The sequence below is a fragment of the Rhinoderma darwinii genome, chromosome 7, assembly GCF_050947455.1.
Source record: "Rhinoderma darwinii isolate aRhiDar2 chromosome 7, aRhiDar2.hap1, whole genome shotgun sequence".
Classification (NCBI taxonomy): domain Eukaryota; kingdom Metazoa; phylum Chordata; class Amphibia; order Anura; family Rhinodermatidae; genus Rhinoderma; species Rhinoderma darwinii.
Window position 1 is genome coordinate 6,401,129 of NC_134693.1, and position 24,626 is coordinate 6,425,754.

Consider the following 24,626-nt stretch of genomic DNA (forward strand, 5'->3'; position numbering starts at 1 on the left):
TAAATGTGGGGGGTCAGTGAGGTGTGTATATAAATATTTAGGTGTCATTGTATACAATTAGGGCTAGTTTGGGGTGTACCTCGGCGTCTCCTTTGTCCGCCATGTCTCTGGGCGTGCCCCCGCCCCCCGCTTGTGTCTCCGGTCTGGGGGGGCTGCTCCTCGTTAGTAGAACTCTCTAGTCCCGCCCCTTAAACCCGGAAACCATCATTTGAACCCGGAGGTGGTTCGTGGTGCACCGGAAGTGCTCCGTCTCCATGGTAACAGAGCTCCGGCAGAGCGGCGGAGATGCAGGTCAGACTCTAGAGATTATTGGTGTTATTCTAAAGCCTCATTATAATATATCTGTATATACTGTTCCTAGTAATATTATATGTGTATATAGTGCCCCCAGTAATATTATATACCTCCTCTCCTGTATGTGATATGTACATAATGCCCCCAGTAGTATTATATATTATATACCTCCTCTCCTGTGTGTGATATGTACATAATGCCCCCCAGTAGTATTATATATTATATACCTCCTCTCCTGTGTGTGATATGTACATAATGCCCCCCAGTAGTATTATATATTATATACCTCCTCTCCTGTGTGTTATATGTACATAATGCCCCCCAGTAGTATTATATATTATATACCTCCTCTCCTGTGTGTTATATGTACATAATGCCCCCCAGTAGTATTATATATTATATACCTCCTCTCCTGTGTGTGATATGTACATAATGCCCCCAGTAGTATTATATATTATATACCTCCTCTCCTGTGTGTTATATGTACATAATGCCCCCCAGTAGTATTATATATTATATACCTCCTCTCCTGTGTGTTATATGTACATAATGCCCCCCAGTAGTATTATATGTTATATACCTCCTCTCCTGTGTGTTATATGTACATAATGCCCCCCAGTAGTATTATATATTATATACCTCCTCTCCTGTGTGTGATATGTACATAATGCCCCCCAGTAGTATTATATATTATATACTTCCTCTCCTGTGTGTTATATGTACATAATGCCCCCCAGTAGTTTTATATATATTATATACCTCCTCTCCTGTGTGTGATATGTACATAATGCCCCCCAGTAGTATTATATATTATATACCTCCTCTCCTGTGTGTGATATGTACATAATGCCCCCCAGTAGTATTATATATTATATACCTCCTCTCCTGTGTGTGATATGTACATAATGCCCCCCAGTAGTATTATATATTATATACCTCCTCACCTGTGTATTATATGTACATAATGCCCCCCAGTAGTATTATATATTATATACCTCCTCTCCTGCGTGTGATATGTACATAATGCCCCCCCAGTAGTATTATATATTATATACCTCCTCTCCTGTGTCTGATATGTACATAATGCCCCCCCCAGTAGTATTATATATTATATACCTCCTCACCTGTGTATTATATGTACATAATGCCCCCCAGTAGTATTATATATTATATACCTCCTCTCCTGTGTGTTATATGTACATAATGCCCCCCAGTAGTATTATATATTATATACCTCCTCTCCTGTGTGTGATATGTACATAATGCCCCCCAGTAGTATTATATATTATATACCTCCTCTCCTGTGTGTGATATGTACATAATGCCCCCCAGTAGTATTATATATTATATACCTCCTCACCTGTGTATTATATGTACATAATGCCCCCCAGTAGTATTATATATTATATACCTCCTCTCCTGCGTGTGATATGTACATAATGCCCCCCCAGTAGTATTATATATTATATACCTCCTCTCCTGTGTCTGATATGTACATAATGCCCCCCCCAGTAGTATTATATATTATATACCTCCTCACCTGTGTATTATATGTACATAATGCCCCCCAGTAGTATTATATATTATATACCTGCTCTCCTGTGTGTTATATGTACATAATGCCCCCCAGTAGTATTATATATTATATACCTCCTCTCCTGTGTGTGATATGTACATAATGCCCCCAGTAGTATTATATATTATATACCTCCTCTCCTGTGTGTGATATGTACATAATGCCCCCCAGTAGTATTATATATTATATACCTCCTCTCCTGTGTGTTATATGTACATAATGCCCCCCAGTAGTATTATATACTTCCTCTCCTGTGTGTTATATGTACATAATGCCCCCCCAGTAGTATTATATATTATATACCTCCTCTCCTGTATGTGATATGTACATAATGCCCCCCAGTAGTATTATATATTATATACCTCCTCTCCTGTGTGTGATATGTACATAATGCCCCCCCCAGTAGTATTATATATTATATACCTCCTCACCTGTGTATTATATGTACATAATGCCCCCCAGTAGTATTATATATTATATACCTGCTCTCCTGTGTGTTATATGTACATAATGCCCCCCAGTAGTATTATATATTATATACCTCCTCTCCTGTGTGTGATATGTACATAATGCCCCCAGTAGTATTATATATTATATACCTCCTCTCCTGTGTGTGATATGTACATAATGCCCCCCAGTAGTATTATATATTATATACCTCCTCTCCTGTGTGTTATATGTACATAATGCCCCCCAGTAGTATTATATACTTCCTCTCCTGTGTGTTATATGTACATAATGCCCCCCAGTAGTATTATATATTATATACCTCCTCTCCTGTGTGTGATATGTACATAATGCCCCCCAGTAGTATTATATATTATATACCTCCTCTCCTGTGTGTTATATGTACATAATGCCCCCCAGTAGTATTATATACTTCCTCTCCTGTGTGTTATATGTACATAATGCCCCCCAGTAGTATTATATACCTCCTCTCCTGTGTGTGATATGTATATAATGCCCCCCAGTAGTATTATATATTATATACCTCCTCTCCTGTGTGTGATATGTACATAATGCCCCCCAGTAGTATTATATATTATATACCTCCTCTCCTGTGTGTGATATGTACATAATGCCCCCAGTAGTATTATATATTATATACCTCCTCTCCTGTGTGTGATATGTACATAATGCCCCCCAGTAGTATTATATATTATATACCTCCTCTCCTGTGTGTGATATGTACATAATGCCCCCCCAGTAGTATTATATATTATATACCTCCTCTCCTGTGTGTGATATGTACATAATGCCCCCCAGTAGTATTATATATTATATACCTCCTCTCCTGTGTGTGATATGTACATAATGCCCCCCAGTAGTATTATTATATACCTCCTCTCCTGTGTGTTATATGTACATAATGTCCCCCAGTAGTATTATATATTATATACCTCCTCTCCTGTGTGTTATATGTACATAATGCCCCCCAGTAGTATTATATATTATATACCTGCTCTCCTGTGTGTGATATGTACATAATGCCCCCCAGTAGTAATATATATTATATACCTCCTCTCCTGTGTGTGATATGTACATAATGCCCCCCAGTAGTATTATATATTATATACCTCCTCTCCTGCGTGTTATATGTACATAATGCCCCCCAGTAGTATTATATATTATATACCTCCTCTCCTGTGTGTGATATGTACATAATGCCCCCCAGTAGTATTATATATTATATACCTCCTCTCCTGCGTGTGATATGTACATAATGCCCCCCAGTAGTATTATATATTATATACCTCCTCTCCTGCGTGTTATATGTACATAATGCCCCCCAGTAGTATTATATATTATATACCTCCTCTCCTGTGTGTGATATGTACATAATGCCCCCCCCAGTAGTATTATATATTATATACCTCCTCTCCTGTGTGTGATATGTACATAATGCCCCCAGTAGTATTATATATTATATACCTCCTCTGCTGTGTGTGATATGTACATAATGCCCCCAGTAGTATTATATATTATATACCTCCTCTCCTGTGTGTGATATGTACATAATGCCCCCCAGTAGTATTATATATTATATACCTCCTCTCCTGCGTGTGATATGTACATAATGCCCCCCAGTAGTATTATATATTATATACCTCCTCTCCTGCGTGTTATATGTACATAATATCCCCCAGTAGTATTATATATTATATACCTCCTCTCCTGTGTGTTATATGTACATAATGCCCCCCAGTAGTATTATATATTATATACCTCCTCTCCTGTGTGTGATATGTACATAATGCCACCCAGTAGTATTATATATTATATACCTCCTCTCCTGTGTGTTATATGTACATAATGCCCCCCAGTAGTATTATATATTATATACCTCCTCTCCTGCGTGTGATATGTACATAATGCCCCCCAGTAGTATTATATATTATATACCTCCTATCCTGCGTGTTATATGTACATAATGCCCCCCAGTAGTATTATATATTATATACCTCCTCTCCTGCGTGTGATATGTACATAATGCCCCCCAGTAGTATTATATATTATATACCTCCTCTCCTGCGTGTTATATGTACATAATGTCCCCCAGTAGTATTATATATTATATACCTCCTCTCCTGTGTGTTATATGTACATAATGCCCCCCAGTAGTATTATATACCTCCTCTCCTGTATGTGATATGTACATAATGCCCCCAGTAGTATTATATATTATATACCTCCTCTCCTGTGTGTGATATGTACATAATGCCCCCCAGTAGTATTATATATTATATACCTCCTCTCCTGTGTGTTATATGTACATAATGCCCCCCAGTAGTATTATATATTATATACCTCCTCTCCTGTGTGTTATATGTACATAATGCCCCCCAGTAGTATTATATATTATATACCTCCTCTCCTGTGTGTGATATGTACATAATGCCACCCAGTAGTATTATATATTATATACCTCCTCTCCTGTGTGTTATATGTACATAATGCCCCCCAGTAGTATTATATATTATATACCTCCTCTCCTGTGTGTTATATGTACATAATGCCCCCCAGTAGTATTATATATTATATACCTCCTCTCCTGCGTGTGATATGTACATAATGCCCCCCAGTAGTATTATATATTATATACCTCCTCTCCTGCGTGTGATATGTACATAATGCCCCCCAGTAGTATTATATATTATATACCTCCTATCCTGCGTGTTATATGTACATAATGCCCCCCAGTAGTATTATATATTATATACCTCCTCTCCTGTGTGTGATATGTACATAATGCCCCCCAGTAGTATTATATATTATATACCTCCTCTCCTGTGTGTGATATGTACATAATGCCCCCCAGTAGTATTATATATTATATACCTCCTCTCCTGTGTGTGATATGTACATAATGCCCCCCAGTAGTATTATATATTATATACCTCCTCTCCTGTGTGTGATATGTACATAATGCCCCCCAGTAGTATTATATATTATATACCTCCTCTCCTGTGTGTGATATGTACATAATGCCCCCCAGTAGTATTATATATTATATACCTCCTCTCCTGTGTGTGATATGTACATAATGCCCCCCAGTAGTATTATATATTATATACCTCCTCTCCTGTGTGTGATATGTACATAATGCCCCCCAGTAGTATTATATATTATATACCTCCTCTCCTGTGTGTTATATGTACATAATGCCCCCCAGTAGTATTATATATTATATACCTCCTCTCCTGTGTGTGATATGTACATAATGCCCCCCAGTAGTATTATATATGATATACCTCCTCTCCTGTGTGTGATATGTACATAATGCCCCCCAGTAGTAATATATATTATATACCTCCTCTCCTGTGTGTGATATGTACATAATGCCCCCCAGTAGTATTATATATTATATACCTCCTCTCCTGTGTCTGATATGTACATAATGCCCCCCAGTAGTATTATATATGATATACCTCCTCTCCTGTGTCTGATATGTACATAATGCCCCCCAGTAGTATTATATATTATATACCTCCTCTCCTGTGTGTGATATGTACATAATGCCCCCCAGTAGTATTATATATTATATACCTCCTCTCCTGTGTCTGATATGTACATAATGCCCCCAGTAGTATTATATATGATATACCTCCTCTCCTGTGTCTGATATGTACATAATGCCCCCCAGTAGTATTATATATTATATACCTCCTCTCCTGTGTGTTATATGTACATAATGCCCCCCAGTAGTATTATATATTATATACCTCCTCTCCTGTGTGTGATATGTATATAATGCCCCCAGTAGTATTATATATTATATACCTCCTCTCCTGTGTGTGATATGTACATAATGCCCCCCAGTAGTATTATATATTATATACCTCCTCTCCTGTGTGTGATATGTACATAATGCCCCCAGTAGTATTATATATTATATACCTCCTCTCCTGTGTGTGATATGTACATAATGCCCCCAGTAATATTATATATTATATACCTCCTCTCCTGTGTGTGATATGTACATAATGCCCCCCAGTAGTATTATATATTATATACCTCCTCTCCTGTGTCTGATATGTACATAATGCCCCCAGTAGTATTATATATGATATACCTCCTCTCCTGTGTGTGATATGTACATAATGCCCCCCAGTAGTATTATATATTATATACCTCCTCTCCTGTGTCTGATATGTACATAATGCCCCCCAGTAGTATTATATATTATATACCTCCTCTCCTGTGTGTGATATGTACATAATGCCCCCCAGTAGTAATATATATTATATACCTCCTCTCCTGTGTGTTATATGTACATAATGCCCCCCAGTAGTATTATATATTATATACCTCCTCTCCTGTGTGTGATATGTACATAATGCCCCCCAGTAGTATTATATATTATATACCTCCTCTCCTGTGTGTGATATGTACATAATGCCCCCCAGTAGTAATATATATTATATACCTCCTCTCCTGTGTGTTATATGTACATAATGCCCCCCAGTAGTATTATATATTATATACCTCCTCTCCTGTGTCTGATATGTACATAATGCCCCCAGTAGTATTATATATGATATACCTCCTCTCCTGTGTCTGATATGTACATAATGCCCCCCAGTAGTATTATATATTATATACCTCCTCTGCTGTGTGTGATATGTACATAATGCCCCCCAGTAGTATTATATATTATATACCTCCTCTCCTGTGTATTATATACTGGTTTACTTACAAAAAGAACATGATACAGGAGTTTGAAAAGTGACAGGCTTATATTAAATATATTTTAAAAAAACACAGCCCCTCTCCATGTGACCCCAATATCATGTCCCTGGTCTATTCTATGTCCCGTATCCGTCTCATATGTGACTCATTGTATATGGATTTTCTTTACTACAATTTATCACACCCCAGCTACTCTATATACTGCCAGTCTTTTCTATGATATACCCTGTATATAGCAGCGATCTGTATTATATCATATACAGTCACGATGATGATCAGCCGTAGTTATGGGAGGTGGAAGATTTATCACCAAGATGATAGAGGTCCAAACTTGGACTGTCGCTTATTCTATAGCTGGAAGCTCAACTTTACCCAAATAATAAAGATCTGCCCTGAAATCTTTCTATAAATGTTGAGTAACTTCTGCTTATTCTTGTATTGATCCTGAATTTTAGGATGTTTTCTCTTCTCTTTGGATGCAATGGAGAATTGTATAAATTTTTCTGTTTTTTTTTGTTGCCAGAACAGTGCATTGTGGGAGCTGAGATGGACTTCCAGGTCACATGTCTGACTGTGGGGTTGAGCCACTGTCTGTTTCCAATGGCAACCAGTAGAATTTTGAAAATGGCCATATATAGGAATGGAGACAACAGGAGATTAGAATAAGCACCAAAAATTGTATATAGAGGGTAATGTAGATTTAGCGAGGGCTCCATGGCGACACGGGGCTGCCAGAGATTTGTGGTAAAATTGGCGGAATATCTCGTTGCAACTCCAATGTTTTCCTATGAGAACACTCTAAAGGGAACCATTGAAGGCACAGATTGGGTAATCCCAGGATTTTTCCACGACTAGCGGGCATCGCCACGGACCCCTGGCCTAAAGCTATGAATTGTGTTCTGTAAAACGCCCAAACCCTCTCCAGTCACAATTACATCAGATTGTCTGTTTAGGGGTCCAGGTCTTTGTAGGTCATGGCGACCACATCGGGGAGGAAATAGCGAAGATGAAGAGCCCCGGATAACCTTGTAATGTTCTTTCTCAGTCTTTTATTGAGAGGTTTATAGAAGAAATATCTGACATTTATTTGTTCCTTATTTTTCTGCAGCGAGAGGAGAAGCAGCTGGAATCCAGTTTGGAGACTCTTATCTCTCAAGTCTCTGATTTAAAGAGCTCGTTGGCCGGATTCATTTATAAATTGGAAAACGAGTACGACCGACTGACCTGGTGAGCAAGAAGAGACCGGCTGATTTATCAGCCCAGCCAAAGATCGTTAGATAACCTCTAACACATTATACTAGGAATTAAAGGGGTTGTCCAGGATTAGAAAAACAGAGCTGCTTTTTTCCAGAAACAGCGCCACCCTTGTCTTTGAGTTGTGTCTGGTATTGCAGCCCAACTTCATTGAAGATAATGGGGCTGAGCTGCGTTATCTTACACGACCTGTGGATAGGTGTGGCGGTGGTTTGGAGGAAATCAGCCATGTTTTTCTAGTCCTTAACAATCCCTTTAAACGCTCAGTGTTCTGTGGTGGTCCGGCTTCCTATTATACTCTGCGGTAACATTGAGTCTCTGAGCGCTGATCTCAGCGACTGTGTCCATGCGGCTACCATCGTTCTTTATGGACATATCAACCTATAGAACTGTCTGAATGTCCCACATCACCATTGGCTGCACTTCCCGTGATTCCCTGCACCCCACATAAGGCTGGGTTGACACGAGCATGTTACGTCCGTAATTGACGGACGTATTTCGGCCGCAAGTCCCGGACCGAACACAGTGCAGGGAGCCGGGCTCCTAGTATCATAGTTATGTACGACGCCAGGAGTCCCTGCCTCGCTGCGGGACAACTGTCCCGTACTGTAATCATGTTTTCAGTACGGTACAGTAGTTCCCCGGAGAGGCAGGGACTCCTAGCGTCGTATATAACTATGATGCTAGGAGCCCGGCTCCCTGCACTGTGTTCGGTCCGGGACTTGCGGCCGAAATACGTTCCGTCCATTACGGACGTAACATGCTCGTGTGAACCCCGCCTAACACTGCACTAGGAGTGAAGCGCCATGTCCCACTTACTGATGCATATATTAGAGGAAGGAGAACCTTTCCTAAACATGGCCGCTGTTTGTACATTACTATTGGGGTTTAGTAGCAGTTTTATTATGCGTCAGTGATGCGGCTCCCAGCAGCATTAGTACCACCACCACACGTGATCCCAGCGGTTACACCTCTTGCACACGACCAAGTTCGGGCCGTGAAAAACGGTCCGAGTGTCGGCTGGATTTCCCGGCCCAACCACGGTAAAGGTGACTGGGACTCCTGGCATAATGGACCGTTTATGATGCTAGGAGTCCCTGCCGCCCCGCGGAACTGCCGTTCCATACTGAACAAAATGATACAGTACGGAACAGCCGTTCCGCGGGGAGGTAGGGACTCCTAGCATCATAAGATGCCAGGAGTCCCATTCATCTGGACCGCGGTCTGGCCGGGAAATCTAGCCAAACTCGGTCGTGTGCAAGAGGTGTTAGGCGTTTGCCCTGTGGCAGCCGTCATATTATGGAAATGTACTTTTACCCTTTAAGAGTAACGGGGGGGCAAAGAGGAAAAGATGTAGGAGAAATCATTCCCAATAATAGAAGTGGAGCAGCCGGAATCATGTCCTGTATTCTAACTGTGGTGGTCACCTATGGATATTGGTCTAGGAGAATAATGGTGGCAGAAACCTCTACAGATAATACCAATTAACTTTAATGTGTCGGGTCGAGTTCCTGCTCGGATTCTCTTGGGACCCCCCGGTCTTGTGCTTTCCATTTACTTATGTTCGCAATTAACCTTTATAAATAATATAATGATGTACAGGAGGGAAGTTCTAGGCATCCGGCAGAGGATCCATAACGTTCTGGCCGTGTCATCGCACAGAAGACCTTGTTGTAATTCTGACTTCTCATTTAAAGCGGTTTTCTGTGTAAAAATCCTTTTTGAAATGGTCTCTGAACGGGGGGCGTCCGGCTATGAGCTTCAAAATCCAAGTCACTGACTTGGGTTTTTCCTTCCCTGGCAAATAGGGCACATCTATAATCCGTAACTACAGCATCGTTGCGTTGTTTATTGGAAATATAAGGTAGTCTGAAATCTATTTCCGGTCTCATTAGAGGTTTTCAAAGCCCATGCTTGACACTGCAGCTCTGCTCCATTTGGACACGCTATGATCAGTGACTCTAGTTTAGCTGCATTGTCTATTGTGAGTTTAACATTGTGTGAAATCCGGTCTTATCGGAGGCCTTGTCACTCCCCTATGCTTTAAACTGCAGCTCTACTAGTTCACTCGCAACTGCTTTATAGTATTTATTTTCACTGTCGTCTAGAAATTATTTTTTTGCGCCTCTAAAATTGTATCCTGTCCATCAATAAGACATTTTTGTTATTCATAAAGTTTCTTTTCATCTATCGTTTATGCTCTGAGATGTCTCTCACTTTTTGACTTTGACACCACCCATCTCCAGAATTCACCACTTTTTGGCTTCCCATGGCATCCGTCTTACGAGTCTTAGGACTTGCTCCATTCCTAGAAGCGTCTCTTTCCGACCTGACGCGTTCCTCCTCTTTTCCGAGGTTCCTTACTGACCCTGTCACAGTCGCATCTCATTCCCTCCATCATTTCAGACCTCCTGTCGTTCCCATCTCACAGACCTCTCTTCCTAGGCCCTCTGTGCTGGACAGTTTTGCTCTGCTCTCGGGCCAGCTGAACACTTTGAATAAAGTCCTTAAAAATGAGAAGACCCCACTGATGAAAAACCAGGTCATTATCCCCCTGCTCCTGTCACCCGACAGAGATGAAGAGATAATGGTAAGTACCGCAGACTATCGCTCCCTACACGACGGCGCTTCTGCCTAGAGGACTACTCCTTAACAAGGTTCAATATGTGCAGCGTCTGACCGAGGGGAGGGTTCCAGTTTTCAGCCATGAAGTGGTACCTGATCACCTGAGAACCAAACCGGACCCTGAAGTGGAGGAGCAGGAAAAGCAGCTGAACGCAGAAGCCTCTCGCATCACTCCTGAAGTGGCACAGGTAATGACCTTCATCTCTGGCCTCCATTCGCCTCCCTGTTCTTCCTGCCTTATGTACTGAAGTAGCTTCTTCTTTTCAGAAACAAGTACAGAACATGAATAAGCTGTGCAACAACCTGCTGGAGAAAATCATCAAGGAGGAGAGAGAGTCCGAGGTTGCAAGTGAGTGTTCATGCGTTATTGATGGGTATAAAGATTATCAATATAATACACTATTTGGGGGGGTATGTTAAGACTATAGAGTATCACATCAAGGTCTGAACTTGCAGGGTAGGGTGAAGAATATGCCCTAAGAAGGTGGGGATTATGGTCCAGGCTGCTGAAGAGTGCCGGGTTATATCTTTCATTGTTCACCTCAACTTATCAAATCAGGAAAGTTGTAAAAAAAAGTTTTATAAATTTGGGGCACATGGGAAGCCCCACCCTAATATACTGACACAAGGGGTCATTGTTTTGAACGTAATTTTTTTTAATAGCAGGTATAATTTCATTAAAACATCCACCATTTACCATTTTACGTATAAAATGATTCCACGTAAAAATGTGTCACTGTTTCTTGTGCTGATCCTGAGTTACATCCTGTATTATACTTCAGAGCTGCACACTCTACAAAATGACTTCACCAGCAGAATAGTGAGTGCAGCTCTGGAGTATAATACAGGATATAACTTAGGATCAATACAGGATAAGTAATGTAATGTATGTACACCGTGACTCCACCAGCAGAATAGTGAGTGCAGCTCTGGAGTATAATACAGGATATAACTCAGGATCAGTACAGGATAAGTAATGTAATGTATGTACACAGTGACTCCACCAGCAGAATAGTGAGCGCAGCTCTGGAGTATAATACAGGATGTAACTCAGGATCAGTACAGGATAAGTAATGTTATGTGTGTACACAGTGACTCCACCAGCAGAATAGTGAGTGCAGCTCTGGAGTATAATACAGGATGTAACTCAAGATCAGTACAGGATAAGTAATGTAATATATGTACACAGTGACTCCACCAGCAGAATAGTGAGCGCAGCTCTGGAGTATAATACAGGATGTAACTCAGGATCAGTACAGGATAAGTAATGTAATATATGTACACAGTTACTCCACCAGCAGAATAGTGAGCGCAGCTCTGGAGTATAATACAGGATGTAACTCAGGATCAGTACAGGATAAGTAATGTATGTACACAGTGACTCCACCAGCAGAATAGTGAGTGCAGCTCTGGAGTATAATACAGGATATAACTCAGGATCAGTACAGGATAAGTAATGTAATGTATGTACATAGTGACTCCACCAGCAGAATAGTGAGTGCAGCTCTGGAGTATAATACAGGATGTAACTCAAGATCAGTACAGGATAAGTAATGTAATATATGTACACAGTTACTCCACCAGCAGAATAGTGAGCGCAGCTCTGGAGTATAATACAGGATGTAACTCAGGATCAGTACAGGATAAGTAATGTATGTACACAGTGACTCCACCAGCAGAATAGTGAGTGCAGCTCTGGAGTATAATACAGGATATAACTCAGGATCAGTACAGGATAAGTAATGTAATGTATGTACATAGTGACTCCACCAGCAGAATAGTGAGTGCAGCTCTGGAGTATAATACAGGATGTAACTCAAGATCAGTACAGGATAAGTAATGTAATATATGTACACAGTGACTCCACCAGCAGAATAGTGAGCGCAGCTCTGGAGTATAATACAGGATCAGTACAGGATAAGTAATGTTATGTATGTACACAGTGACTCCACCAGTAGAATAGTGAGTGCAGCTCTGGAGTATAATACAGGATGTAACTCAGGATCAGTACAGGATAAGTAATGTTATGTATGTACACAGTGACTCCACCAGCAGAATAGTGAGTGCAGCTCTGGAGTATAATACAGGATATAACCCAGGATCAGTACAGGATAAGTAATGTAATGTATGTACACAGTGACTCCACCAGCAGAATAGTGAGCGCAGCTCTGGAGTATAATACAGGATGTAACTCAGGATCAGTACAGGATAAGTAATGTATGTATGTACACAGTGACTCCACCAGAAGAATAGTGAGTGCAGCTCTGGAGTATAATACAGGATATAACTCAGGATCTGTACAGGATAAGTAATGTAATGTATGTACACAGTGACTCCACCAGCAGAATAGTGAGTGCAGCTCTGAAGTATAATACAGGATGTAACTCAGGATCAGTACAGGATAAGTAATGTAATGTATGTACACAGTGACTCCACCAGCAGAATAGTGAGTGCAGCTCTGGAGTATAATACAGGATGTAACTCAGGATCAGTACAGGATAAGTAATGTAATGTATGTACACAGTGACTCCACCAGCAGAATAGTGAGTGCAGCTCTGGAGTATAATACAGGATGTAACTCAGGATCAGTACAGGATAAGTAATGTTATGTGTGTACACAGTGACTCCACCAGCAGAATAGTGAGTGCAGCTCTGGAGTATAATACAGGATGTAACTCAGGATCAGTACAGGATAAGTAATGTATGTATGTACACAGTGACTCCACCAGAAGAATAGTGAGTGCAGCTCTGGAGTATAATACAGGATATAACTCAGGATCTGTACAGGATAAGTAATGTAATGTATGTACACAGTGACTCCACCAGCAGAATAGTGAGTGCAGCTCTGAAGTATAATACAGGATGTAACTCAGGATCAGTACAGGATAAGTAATGTAATGTATGTACACAGTGACTCCACCAGCAGAATAGTGAGTGCAGCTCTGGAGTATAATACAGGATGTAACTCAGGATCAGTACAGGATAAGTAATGTAATGTATGTACACAGTGACTCCACCAGCAGAATAGTGAGTGCAGCTCTGGAGTATAATACAGGATGTAACTCAGGATCAGTACAGGATAAGTAATGTTATGTGTGTACACCGTGAATAAACCTTTTATGTAGATTAATTCTATATGTAAAATGGTGTTCAAAAGTGAACTCGCCCTTTAATAAACACCCCACAGTGTATCTAGTGTTTGTCTTTTATTAATTTTGACATGAGAACTTTAGACTTTGTTCTGTTAATTTAACCCTTGTTATTTGTTTTGTGATATTGGCAGGAAGCTAAGTTTTAATTATTGTTATGTTAATAACATGTTGCTTTTTTTCTTTTTTTTTTTTTTCTATTTAGGTTTACGGCAAAATAAACCAACTTACAATCCAACCGACACAAACGCCTTGGTTGTAGCAGTAGCGTTTGGGAAAGGCCTGTCGAATCGTCGTCCTCCGGGACCTGGGGGCCCCATGGGTCCAGGACAGTCAGCCGCAGGTGGGATGTTATCAGGGGCTGCTGGCATGCAGCAAGTATCCATGACCCTACAACCCAACCAGCAGCACATGCCTGGGGGGGTACCAATGGCCCAGGCAGGCCAGCCAGGTAAGAATGGTTAACAAGATAAAAGATCCATTGCTCATTGTCTATTTGTTTTTTCCTAAACTGACAGTATGTTATATCTCCCTCAGGGAAGATGCCCAGCAGTATCAAAACCAACATTAAATCTGCCTCCATGCACCCATATCAGCGATGAATCCCATCTCCTCCCAGAATTGATGTATTGAATCTCCATCGAATGCCTATTCCGTACAGTCACTGAACCGTATCCCTGCCGGCGCCTGTGGATGAGACCAACTTTGCTCTGAGACTTTGAGGACTTTCCTTCACTTGTATATTTGGTTTGGTTGCAAATAAATGACTATAAATCCTGTGTGATGAAGCTTCTTTAGAAAACCAGGAGAAAGTTAAATACTTTTTTTTCTACATAACGTTTGAGACTGAGGGGGGGGGGGGGATTCTCTGGGCTGTTATAAAACTACAATTCCCAGCATGTCCTGAAGAAAACAAGCTGTCATTGCATGCTGGGAGTTGTAGTTTTGCAGCACTTGGAGAGATACAGCTCGGAGTCAGACTTATTGTATCTTACTGTATAAGGCTGATTTTCCGCTCTGCAGACCTTTTCCGTGTTAGATGTGGATTTCACCATCTGCAATGCATAAGGGGGAAATCGACCACATGCCCTCTATTCCGCGCTGATTTTTTTTCTGCCACATGTAGATGGGATTTTTAAAACCCTGTTCACATATATTGTACTGTAAATTGCTGCAGATTTTCAGTGCGGAAAATATATTTGGAGACTACAAACATAGCCGCGATTACTTCTCGTTCACTCCCCCCACCCCTGCCGTTGTACTGTAGTGGAGTTTCGGTATGGATTGCGACATTTTACCCGTAGTAAAATATCAAGCATTGGACTGTATTATATAGATGTACAATAGTAACTTAGATAATATACTGTTACACCTAGTGCAGGGTCTGAGAGGTCGGTGCATGGGATTCAAAGTACACCGGAGGGAATCTGTGTCATGCTCCACCCCCTTGACTCTGCATTAGGTATAACCTGGTGTATATGTTTAGCTTGGAGTACCAAGCTTAAAGGAATTCTATTTCATCATAAAGCCGGGTGGGGGGGGAAGGTTTTCATGTGAAGAATGAATGCTAATTTTCAGTTGGAAGGCGAGGCGGCCATTGGTGACTTGATGACTTCACCATTCACTCCTCTATGATTCCAGGGGGGGCAGGGCTGTAAATACATTATTGATTTTTTGATAAATATGGGAGTGGCTGTTGAATAAGGAGGATAATCTCTCGTATGTCTTGAACTCCTGATTAAAATGTAAAGTGATTCCACAGGTAAACAAAGCATTAGGTAATAGAGGCATTGCTAATTTTGGGTGCAGCGTAACTTGAATATTCATCACCAGAGAGACCGATAACAAAGAGACCAGAACAACTACCAGTTTCGTCGCAGCAGCTTCTTCTTGCCATAGTTGGTATTGAAAAAGTAGAAAAATCTAAATTTTATTAAATTACACCAAATATTAAAACTGTACACAGAGAATTCAAATCTGTAAAACTGTATATGGGCTACACATGGAATCATCCACATCAAAATATGTAAAGAGTTCTGTTTCCATATCAAACAAGAAAACATGATGCTGAATGCCAATCCTGTGTGCCCAGGGTAAGACGCTTGGTGTATCCTGTGTGCCTTGGGTAAGACGCTTGGTGTATCCTGTGTGCCCAGGGTCAGACGCTTGGTGTATCCTGTGTGCCCAGGGTCAGACGCTTGGTGTATCCTGTGTGCCCAGGGTCAGACGCTTGGTGTATCCTGTGTGCCCAGGGTCAGACGCTTGGTGTATCCTGTGTGCCCAGGGTCAGACGCTTGGTGTATCCTGTGTGCCCAGGGTCAGACGCTTGGTGTATCCTGTGTGCCCAGGGTCAGACGCTTGGTGTATCCTGTGTGCCCAGGGTCAGACGCTTGGTGTATCCTGTGTGCCCTGGGTAAGACGCTTGGTGTATCCTGTGTGCCTTGGGTAAGACGCTTGGTGTATCCTGTGTGCCTTGGGTAAGACGCTTGGTGTATCCTGTGTGCCCTGGGTAAGACGCTTGGTGTATCCTGTGTGCCCTGGGTAAGACGCTTGGTGTATCCTGTGTGCCCAGGGTCAGACGCTTGGTGTATCCTGTGTGCCCAGGGTCAGACGCTTGGTGTATCCTGTGTGCCCTGGGTAAGACGCTTGGTGTATCCTGTGTGCCTTGGGTAAGACGCTTGGTGTATCCTGTGTGCCTTGGGTAAGACGCTTGGTGAATCCTGTGTGCCCTGGGTAAGACGCTTGGTGTATCCTGTGTGCCTTGGGTAAGACGCTTGGTGTATCCTGTGTGCCCAGGGTAAGACGCTTGGTCTTTAATTACCTTTGGGACGCTATCTTTTTGATTTGATTTTGAATTCTCTATGTACAGGTTTAATATTTGGTGTAATTTAATAAAATTTAGATTTTTCCTCTTTTTTCAGTACCAGCAGTAGTATATAACTTCTTTTTTTGTCAATATATATATGATATTGTGCAGTTTTTATTTGTTACTTGGGAGGTAATAATCCAAATTAGGTATCGCCAGGCCCATGATCTAATTGTCCTCTGAGATGTTTTATTTGTGTTCTTGCCATAGTTATTGTGTTGCATGAAGATATGTTAAAGGTTCGGTTTACACCAATTGATCATCCAGGGGCCCCTTTCTATTATCTCCAAGGGTTCCAGATAGATTGGATACCAGACGTGTGACGTGCACCAGCGCCTTAACTTGAGTAATTCTGCTCTTAAAACACGTAAGACTTGCAAATCTTTCCATGTAGATTTCACTGCTGGTTTTGACTTGGGTTTTCCAGGCACGGACAACTGATGACCTATCCACAAGATAGGTCATCAGTATATGATCGGTGGGGGTCTGACACCCAGACCCCGCACCTATTAGCTGCCTCCGGGCACTGGATGTCCATGCTTGAAGCAGATAGCTTTGGTTACAGAATAGCGGCCGTGCTGCAGTATTCCAGTGAATAGGAGCAAAGCTGTAGATCTGCAGCACGGCCGCTATACTGGGACCGGAGACATCTGCTTCTGGCACCGAATACTGCATACCCTGCATAACATCCAGTGCCCAAAGGCAGCCGGAGCAGCTGATCAGTGTGGGGTCCAGGTGTCGAGCCCCCACCCATCATACTGATGACTTATCCTGTGGATAGGTCATCAGTTGCCTGTGCCTGGACAATCAAAATACACAAGTGTGAAAGTGGCCTAAAGGGGTATTCAAAGGATTGGTGATAAATGTGTGATCCCTGGGGTCTGCACTTATCACTAGAACAGAGATCCTGAGTCCGTGTAAGAGCAGAGAGGAGAATATTTAAAGAGACTCTGTCACCACATTATAAGTGCCGTATCTCCTACATAAGGAGATCGGCGCTATAATGTAGGTGACCGCAGTGCTTTTTATTTAGAAAAACTATCTATTTTTACCACTTGATGAGCAATTTTTAGCTTTATGCTAATGAGTTTCTTAATGCCCAACTGGGCGCGTTTTTACTTTAGACCAAGTGGGTGTTGTACAGAGGAGTGTATGACGCTGACCAATCAGCGACCAATCAGCGTCATACACTTCTCTCCATTCATTTACACTGCAGATAGGGATATAGCTATATCGCTATGTGCAGCCACATAAACACACTATAATATTACTGCAGTGTCCTGACAATGAATATACATTACCTCCAGCCAGGACGTGATGTGTATTCAGAATCCTCACGACTTCTCTGTGATTTACAGCACAGCGAGATCTCGCTGTGAATGACGGCTTACAGCGTAATCTCGTGAGACTACGCCTGCTATGCTGTAAATCACGGAGACGCTACAGAAGTGTCAGGATTGTGAATACACATCCCGTCCTGGCTGGAGGTAATGTATATTCACTGTCAGGACGCTGCAGTAACGTTATAGTGTGTATGTGGCTGCAAATAGCGATATAGCTATATCGCTATGTGCAGAGTAAATGAATGGAGAGAAGTGTATGACGCTAATTAGTCACTAATTGGTCAGCGTCGTACGCTGCTCCCCATAACGCCCACTTGGTCAAAAAGTAAAAACACGCCCAGTTGGGCATTAAGAAACTCATTAGCATAAAGCTAAAAATCACTCCTAACGTGGTAAAAATACTGCTGTCATCTACATCACAGCGCCCATCTCCTTATGTAAGAGATTGGCCACTTATAATGTGGTGACAGTCTCTTTAAGGGAGTGGCGGTCGAGCATGCGCTTACCGGTCCCTCTAAACGTCTATGGTGCTAAAGGAAACGGCCGAGTGCTGTACTCTGCTGTCGTGCAGACTCTGGACCCTCATTCTGGTTATCGATGGAGCCCCCAGCGATCATGCATTTATCACCTATCCTGTAACTTGTGGGAAAACCTGTGTTTCCATTCACTGACAGCAAGCAAATTTCTTTGTAAAACACTGGTGTGAATGAATCCTGGCCACGTCTGTATTACTGCTCTTCTATTTCTGACTTTTGGCTGCCAGATAGTTTGTATTAATTTTCAGATTAAATCGATATACTGTAGTGTTACGTTTAACTGCATTCACACGAGCGTATCAGATTCATGCGTGTGAAAAACGTGCGTAAATCTGGTCCATGTGCTGCGTTATGCATCTGTGTGCGTTGTGAGTGTCATGTGTTTTCCACGCACTCGCAAAGCGCGTTATTTTTTTTCAAACAAATTGATGCGCAAATCACATACCCATTGACTTCAATGGGCGTGTAGGTGCGTGAAAAACGCACCAATATAGGACATGCAGTGCGTTTCATGCAATGGACACTCGCTGCGCGAAAACTCCTGCATGTGTGAATATCCTCATTGAAATCAATTTTCACTCACAGAACACGGACGACTTTTACGCTTGTCGGAATTAGCCCTAAGGTATGTATAGAAAACGGGGCTCACACAATCTGTCGGTACGTGACTGTCTTTGCACATTAAGGCTCTGTTCACACGCCTTAGCAAAATACGTCTGAAAACACGGAGCTGTTTTCAAACAAAAACAGCTCCGTTTTTTGTAACTACTCGAGGTTTTCACTGCCTTATTGGAGCTGTTTTTTCAATGGAGTCTAAGAAAAATGGCTCCAAGAACTGTCCTGCACTTCTTTTTCGCGGGTGTCTTTTTACGCGCCGTATTTTGACAGTGACGGGTAAAATTAAGCCTCGTGAGAACAGAACATCGTAAAACCCATTGAAAGCAATAGGCCGATGTTTGTAGGCGTAATGGAGCCGTTTTTTCAGGCGTAATTCGAGGCGTAAACGGCCCGTATTATGTCTGGAAAACATTGTGTGAACATACCCTGACACCTACGGAGCTGATAGAGGCGCTAGAGGGTGTCGCTCTGGTCAGACAAGATTGTCAGGTTTTTGCTGTCAATTTGTCTCTATTTAATATGCGGACACTTATCTAACTCTGGAGGTTTTATCTGGGATATGTTTTGGATCTCCTGGAGAAGACTAATGACACAGGGCGGCAGGAACTTCAGTAAAAACAGAAAAGTGTCTGTTTACAGGCATTCATTTTTCTGCGCTTGTGATTTAGGATAGAAATGTTCCCATTCATTAAAACTGCAACAAAAAAAGTCTGTAAATACATTATTGTTACATGTAAACGCAGTCTAATTAGGAAGGGTTTCAGAAAGCCGTAATATGGCCGCATGTTAACATCGTATTACGGTCAACATTTTCTTCATTCCACTATTACGTAGCCACCTCTCAGCCAGGGATCTTCCCGTCATTATCCTCAACCTTAAGAACTACAGCTGTGGAATGTCTTTGCTTATTTTTACATTCATACTCCATTGTAATCTACATTCAGTGGCCAATTTATTACATCCACCTTTCTAGTATGAAGTACAACGCCCACCCCCTCCTATTACTCTCAGAAAAGCGCATCTTCAACGTATGGAAACTATTTCTTATAAATTAAGGACGGGTTCAGATTACAACACCATCATGCTGAGAATCTCTATTCCTACCAAAGAATATGTTCCCATATGAACTAACTAGGAATATAACTACTATAATACTGCTCCTATATACAAGAATATAACTACTATAATACTGCTCCTATATACAAGAATATAACTACTATAATACTGCTCCTATATACAAGAATATAACTACTATAATACTGCCCCCTATATACAAGAATATAACTACTATAATACTGCCCCCTATATACAAGAATATAACTACTATAATACTGCTCCTATATACAAGAATATAACTACTATAATACTGCCCCCTATATACAAGAATATAACTACTATAATACTGCTCCTATATACAAGAATATAACTACTATAATACTGCCCCCTATATACAAGAATATAACTACTATAATACTGCCCCCTATATACAAGAATATAACTACTATAATACTGCCCCCTATATACAAGAATATAACTACTATAATACTGCTCCTATATACAAGAATATAACTACTATAATACTGCCCCCTATATACAAGAATATAACTACTATAATACTGCCCCCTATATACAAGAATATAACTACTATAATACTGCCCCCTATATACAAGAATATAACTACTATAATACTGCCCCCTATATACAAGAATATAACTACTATAATACTGCCCCTATATACAAGAATATAATTACTATAATACTGCCTCCTATATACAAGAATATAACTACTATAATACTGCCCCCTATATACAAGAATATACCTACTATAATACTGCCCCCTATATACAAGAATATAACTACTATAATACTGCTCCTATATACAAGAATATAACTACTATAATACAGCTCCTATATACAAGACTATAACTAATCTAATACTGCCTCCTATATACAAGAATATAATTACTATAATACTGCATCCAATATACAAGAATATAATTACTATAATACTGCATCCAATATACAAGAATATAACTACTATAATACTGCTCCTATATACAAGAATATAACTACTATAATACTGCATCCAATATACAAGAATATAACTACTATAATACTTCTCCCTATATACAAGAATATAACTACTATAATACTGTCCCCTATATACAAGAATATAACTACTATAATACTGCCCCTATATACAAGACTATAACTACTATAATACTGCTCCTATATACAAGAATATAACTACTATAATACAGCTCCTATATACAAGACTATAACTAATCTAATACTGCCTCCTATATACAAGAATATAATTACTATAAGGGTATGTTCACACGGCGGGGGTCCGTAACGGCTGAAATTACGGGGATGTTTCAGCCTGAAAACATCCCCGTAATTTCAGCCGTACCGGCATGTGCAGGCGCTTGAACGCCGCGTCAATTACGGCCGTAATTAGCGCTGCTATTCATTGGAGTCAATGAATAGCGGCTCCAATTACGGCCAAAGAAGTGACAGGTCACTTCTTCTACGCGGGCGTCTATTTACGCGCCGTCATTTGACAGCGGCGCGTAAATATACGCCTCGTGTGAACAGACAAACGTCTGCCCATTGCTTTCAATGGGCAGATGTTTGTCAGCGCTATTGAGGCGCTATTTTCAGACGTAATTCGGGGCAAAAACGCCCGAATTACGTCCGTAAATAGGCCGTGTGAACATACCCTAATACTGCATCCAATATACAAGAATATAACTACTATAATACTGCTCCTATATACAAGAATATAACTACTATAATACTGCATCCAATATACAAGAATATAACTACTATAATACTGCTCCCTATATACAAGAATATAACTACTATAATACTGTCCCCTATATACAAGAATATAACTACTATAATACTGCCCCTATATACAAGAATATAACTACTATAATACTGCTCCCTATATACAAGAATATAACTACTATAATACTGTCCCCTATATACAAGAATATATCTACTATAATACTGCCCCAATATACAGGAATATAACTACTATAATACTGCCCCACTATATACAAGAATATAACTACTATAATACTGTTCCTATATACAGGAATATAACTACTATAATACTGTTCCTATATACAGGAATATAACTACTATAATACTGCCCCACTATATACAAGAATATAACTACTATAATACTGCTCCTATATACAGGAATATAACTACTATAATACTGCCCCCTATATACAAGAGTATAACTACTATTATACTGCTCCTATGTACAAGAATATAAGTACTATAATACTGTCCCTATGTACAAGAATATAACTTCTATAATACTGTCCCTATGTACAAGAATATAACTACTATAATACTGCCCCTATATACAGGAATATAACTACTATAATACTGCCCCTATATACAAGAATAACTACTATAATACTACCCCTATATACAAGAATATAACTACTATAATACTGCCCCTATATACAAGAATATAACTACTATAATACTGCTCCTATATACAGGAATATAACTACTATAATACTGCCCCTATATACAAGAATATAACTACTATAATACTGTCCCCTATATACAAGAATATATCTACTATAATACTGTCCCCTATATACAAGAATATAACTACTATAATACTGCCTCCTATATACAAGAATATAACTACTATAATACTGTCCCCTATATACAAGAATATATCTACTATAATACTGTCCCCTATATACAAGAATATAACTACTATAATACTGCCCCCTATATACAAGAATATAACTACTATAATACTGCTCCTATATACAAGAATATAACTACTATAATACTGCCCCCTATATACAAGAGTATAACTACTATTATACTGCTCCTATGTACAAGAATATAAGTACTATAATACTGTCCCTATGTACAAGAATATAACTTCTATAATACTGTCCCTATGTACAAGAATATAACTACTATAATACTGCCCCTATGTACAAGAATATAACTACTATAATACTGCCCCCTATATACAAGAATATAACTACTATAATACTGCCCCTATATACAAGAATATAACTACTATAATACTGCTCCCTATATACAAGAATATAACTACTATAATATTGCTCCCTATATACAAGAATATAACTACTATAATACTGCTCCCTATATACAAGAATATAACTACTATAATACTGCTCCCTATATACAAGAATATAACTACTATAATACTGCTCCCTATATACAAGAATATAACTACTATAATACTACTCCTATGTACAAGAATATAACTACTATAATACTGCTCCTATATACAAGAATATAACTACTATAATACTGCCCCCTATATACAAGAAAATAACTACTATAATACTGCCCCCTTTATACAAGAATATAACTACTATAATACTGCCCCCTATATACAAGAATATAACTACTATAATACTGCTCCTATATACAAGAATATAACTACTATAATACTGCCCCTATATACAAGAATATAACGACTATAATACTGCCCCCTATATACAAGAATATAACTACTATAATACTGCTCCTATATACAAGAATATAACTACTATAATACTGCCCCTATATACAAGAATATAACGACTATAATACTGCCCCCTATATACAAGAATATAACTACTATAATACTGCTCCTATATACAAGAATATAACTACTATAATACTGCTCCTATATACAAGAATATAACTACTATAATACTGCCCCCTATGTACAACATTATGGCATTTAATGGTGGGAGATCTTGTTATCTGATTTGGTTCTTTAGCTGCCGTACTATAATAAGTTATATTGATTTTTATTAAATGTAGCTTTGAATAAAAAACATAACACCTATTTGAAATACTGGGTAGAATGGGGGATTTATTATAATCGAATTGAAAGTAGCACCTTTTGATAACCCTCTCTATACTGGTCTGTGGTTTTGAAATGAGAGTTCATAAAAATGCCCCTTTGCTTCCCCTTAGATCTATAAGAAGTATTTTAGGTGAATGACATCACGTTGAGGATTTTTCCGCTCCCGGGGCAGGCGCCTCGGACACTCTGATCAATAGATGGGAGTCATGTGCTTGTTTGAACTGTCAGTTCTTCGTGTCAGAAAACTGGTGTGACCAAAAGGTTATCTGAGAGATGTTTGTCATGAATAGCTCAGTCCCGAT

The 24,626-nt window shown here is 40.0% G+C and overlaps 3 protein-coding genes across 4 annotated transcripts in view; 2 read left to right on the top strand and 1 right to left on the bottom strand.

The window, feature by feature from the left end:
- SZT2 (SZT2 subunit of KICSTOR complex) overlaps nucleotides 1-219 on the bottom strand; it is a 108,162-nt gene extending 107,943 nt beyond the window's left edge. Inside the window, 1 exon segment of the mRNA XM_075832655.1 lies at nucleotides 80-219. Within this exon segment, the coding sequence (XP_075688770.1) occupies nucleotides 80-103 (24 nt within the window). The 5' untranslated portion in view covers nucleotides 104-219.
- Nucleotides 209-14,867, top strand: MED8 (mediator complex subunit 8). Its single transcript, XM_075832664.1, has 7 exons — nucleotides 209-291; nucleotides 8,169-8,287; nucleotides 10,760-10,904; nucleotides 10,987-11,127; nucleotides 11,207-11,288; nucleotides 14,294-14,539; nucleotides 14,626-14,867. The coding sequence occupies exons 1-7, from the start codon at nucleotides 286-288 to the stop codon at nucleotides 14,688-14,690; spliced, it is 804 nt and encodes a 267-aa protein (XP_075688779.1). The 5' UTR covers nucleotides 209-285; the 3' UTR covers nucleotides 14,691-14,867.
- Nucleotides 8,200-24,626, top strand: part of ELOVL1 (ELOVL fatty acid elongase 1) — a 52,912-nt gene continuing 36,485 nt past the window's right edge. The window contains exon 1 of one of the 2 annotated variants that reach the window (XM_075832656.1): nucleotides 8,200-8,287. The gene's annotated coding sequence lies outside the window, so the exon portion shown is untranslated. Of the gene's footprint in view, nucleotides 8,288-17,299; nucleotides 17,322-24,626 lie in introns of those variants that run through there. The other variant, XM_075832662.1, reaches the window with a different exon arrangement.

Bases quoted from the DNA above. Each gene is read 5' to 3' on its own strand.
- MED8 (XM_075832664.1), top strand. The intron at 8,288-10,759 runs GTGAGCAAGAAG...CTCTCTTCCTAG, and splicing joins GAGTACGACCGACTGACCTG to GCCCTCTGTGCTGGACAGTT. The intron at 14,540-14,625 runs GTAAGAATGGTT...TATCTCCCTCAG, and splicing joins GGCCCAGGCAGGCCAGCCAG to GGAAGATGCCCAGCAGTATC.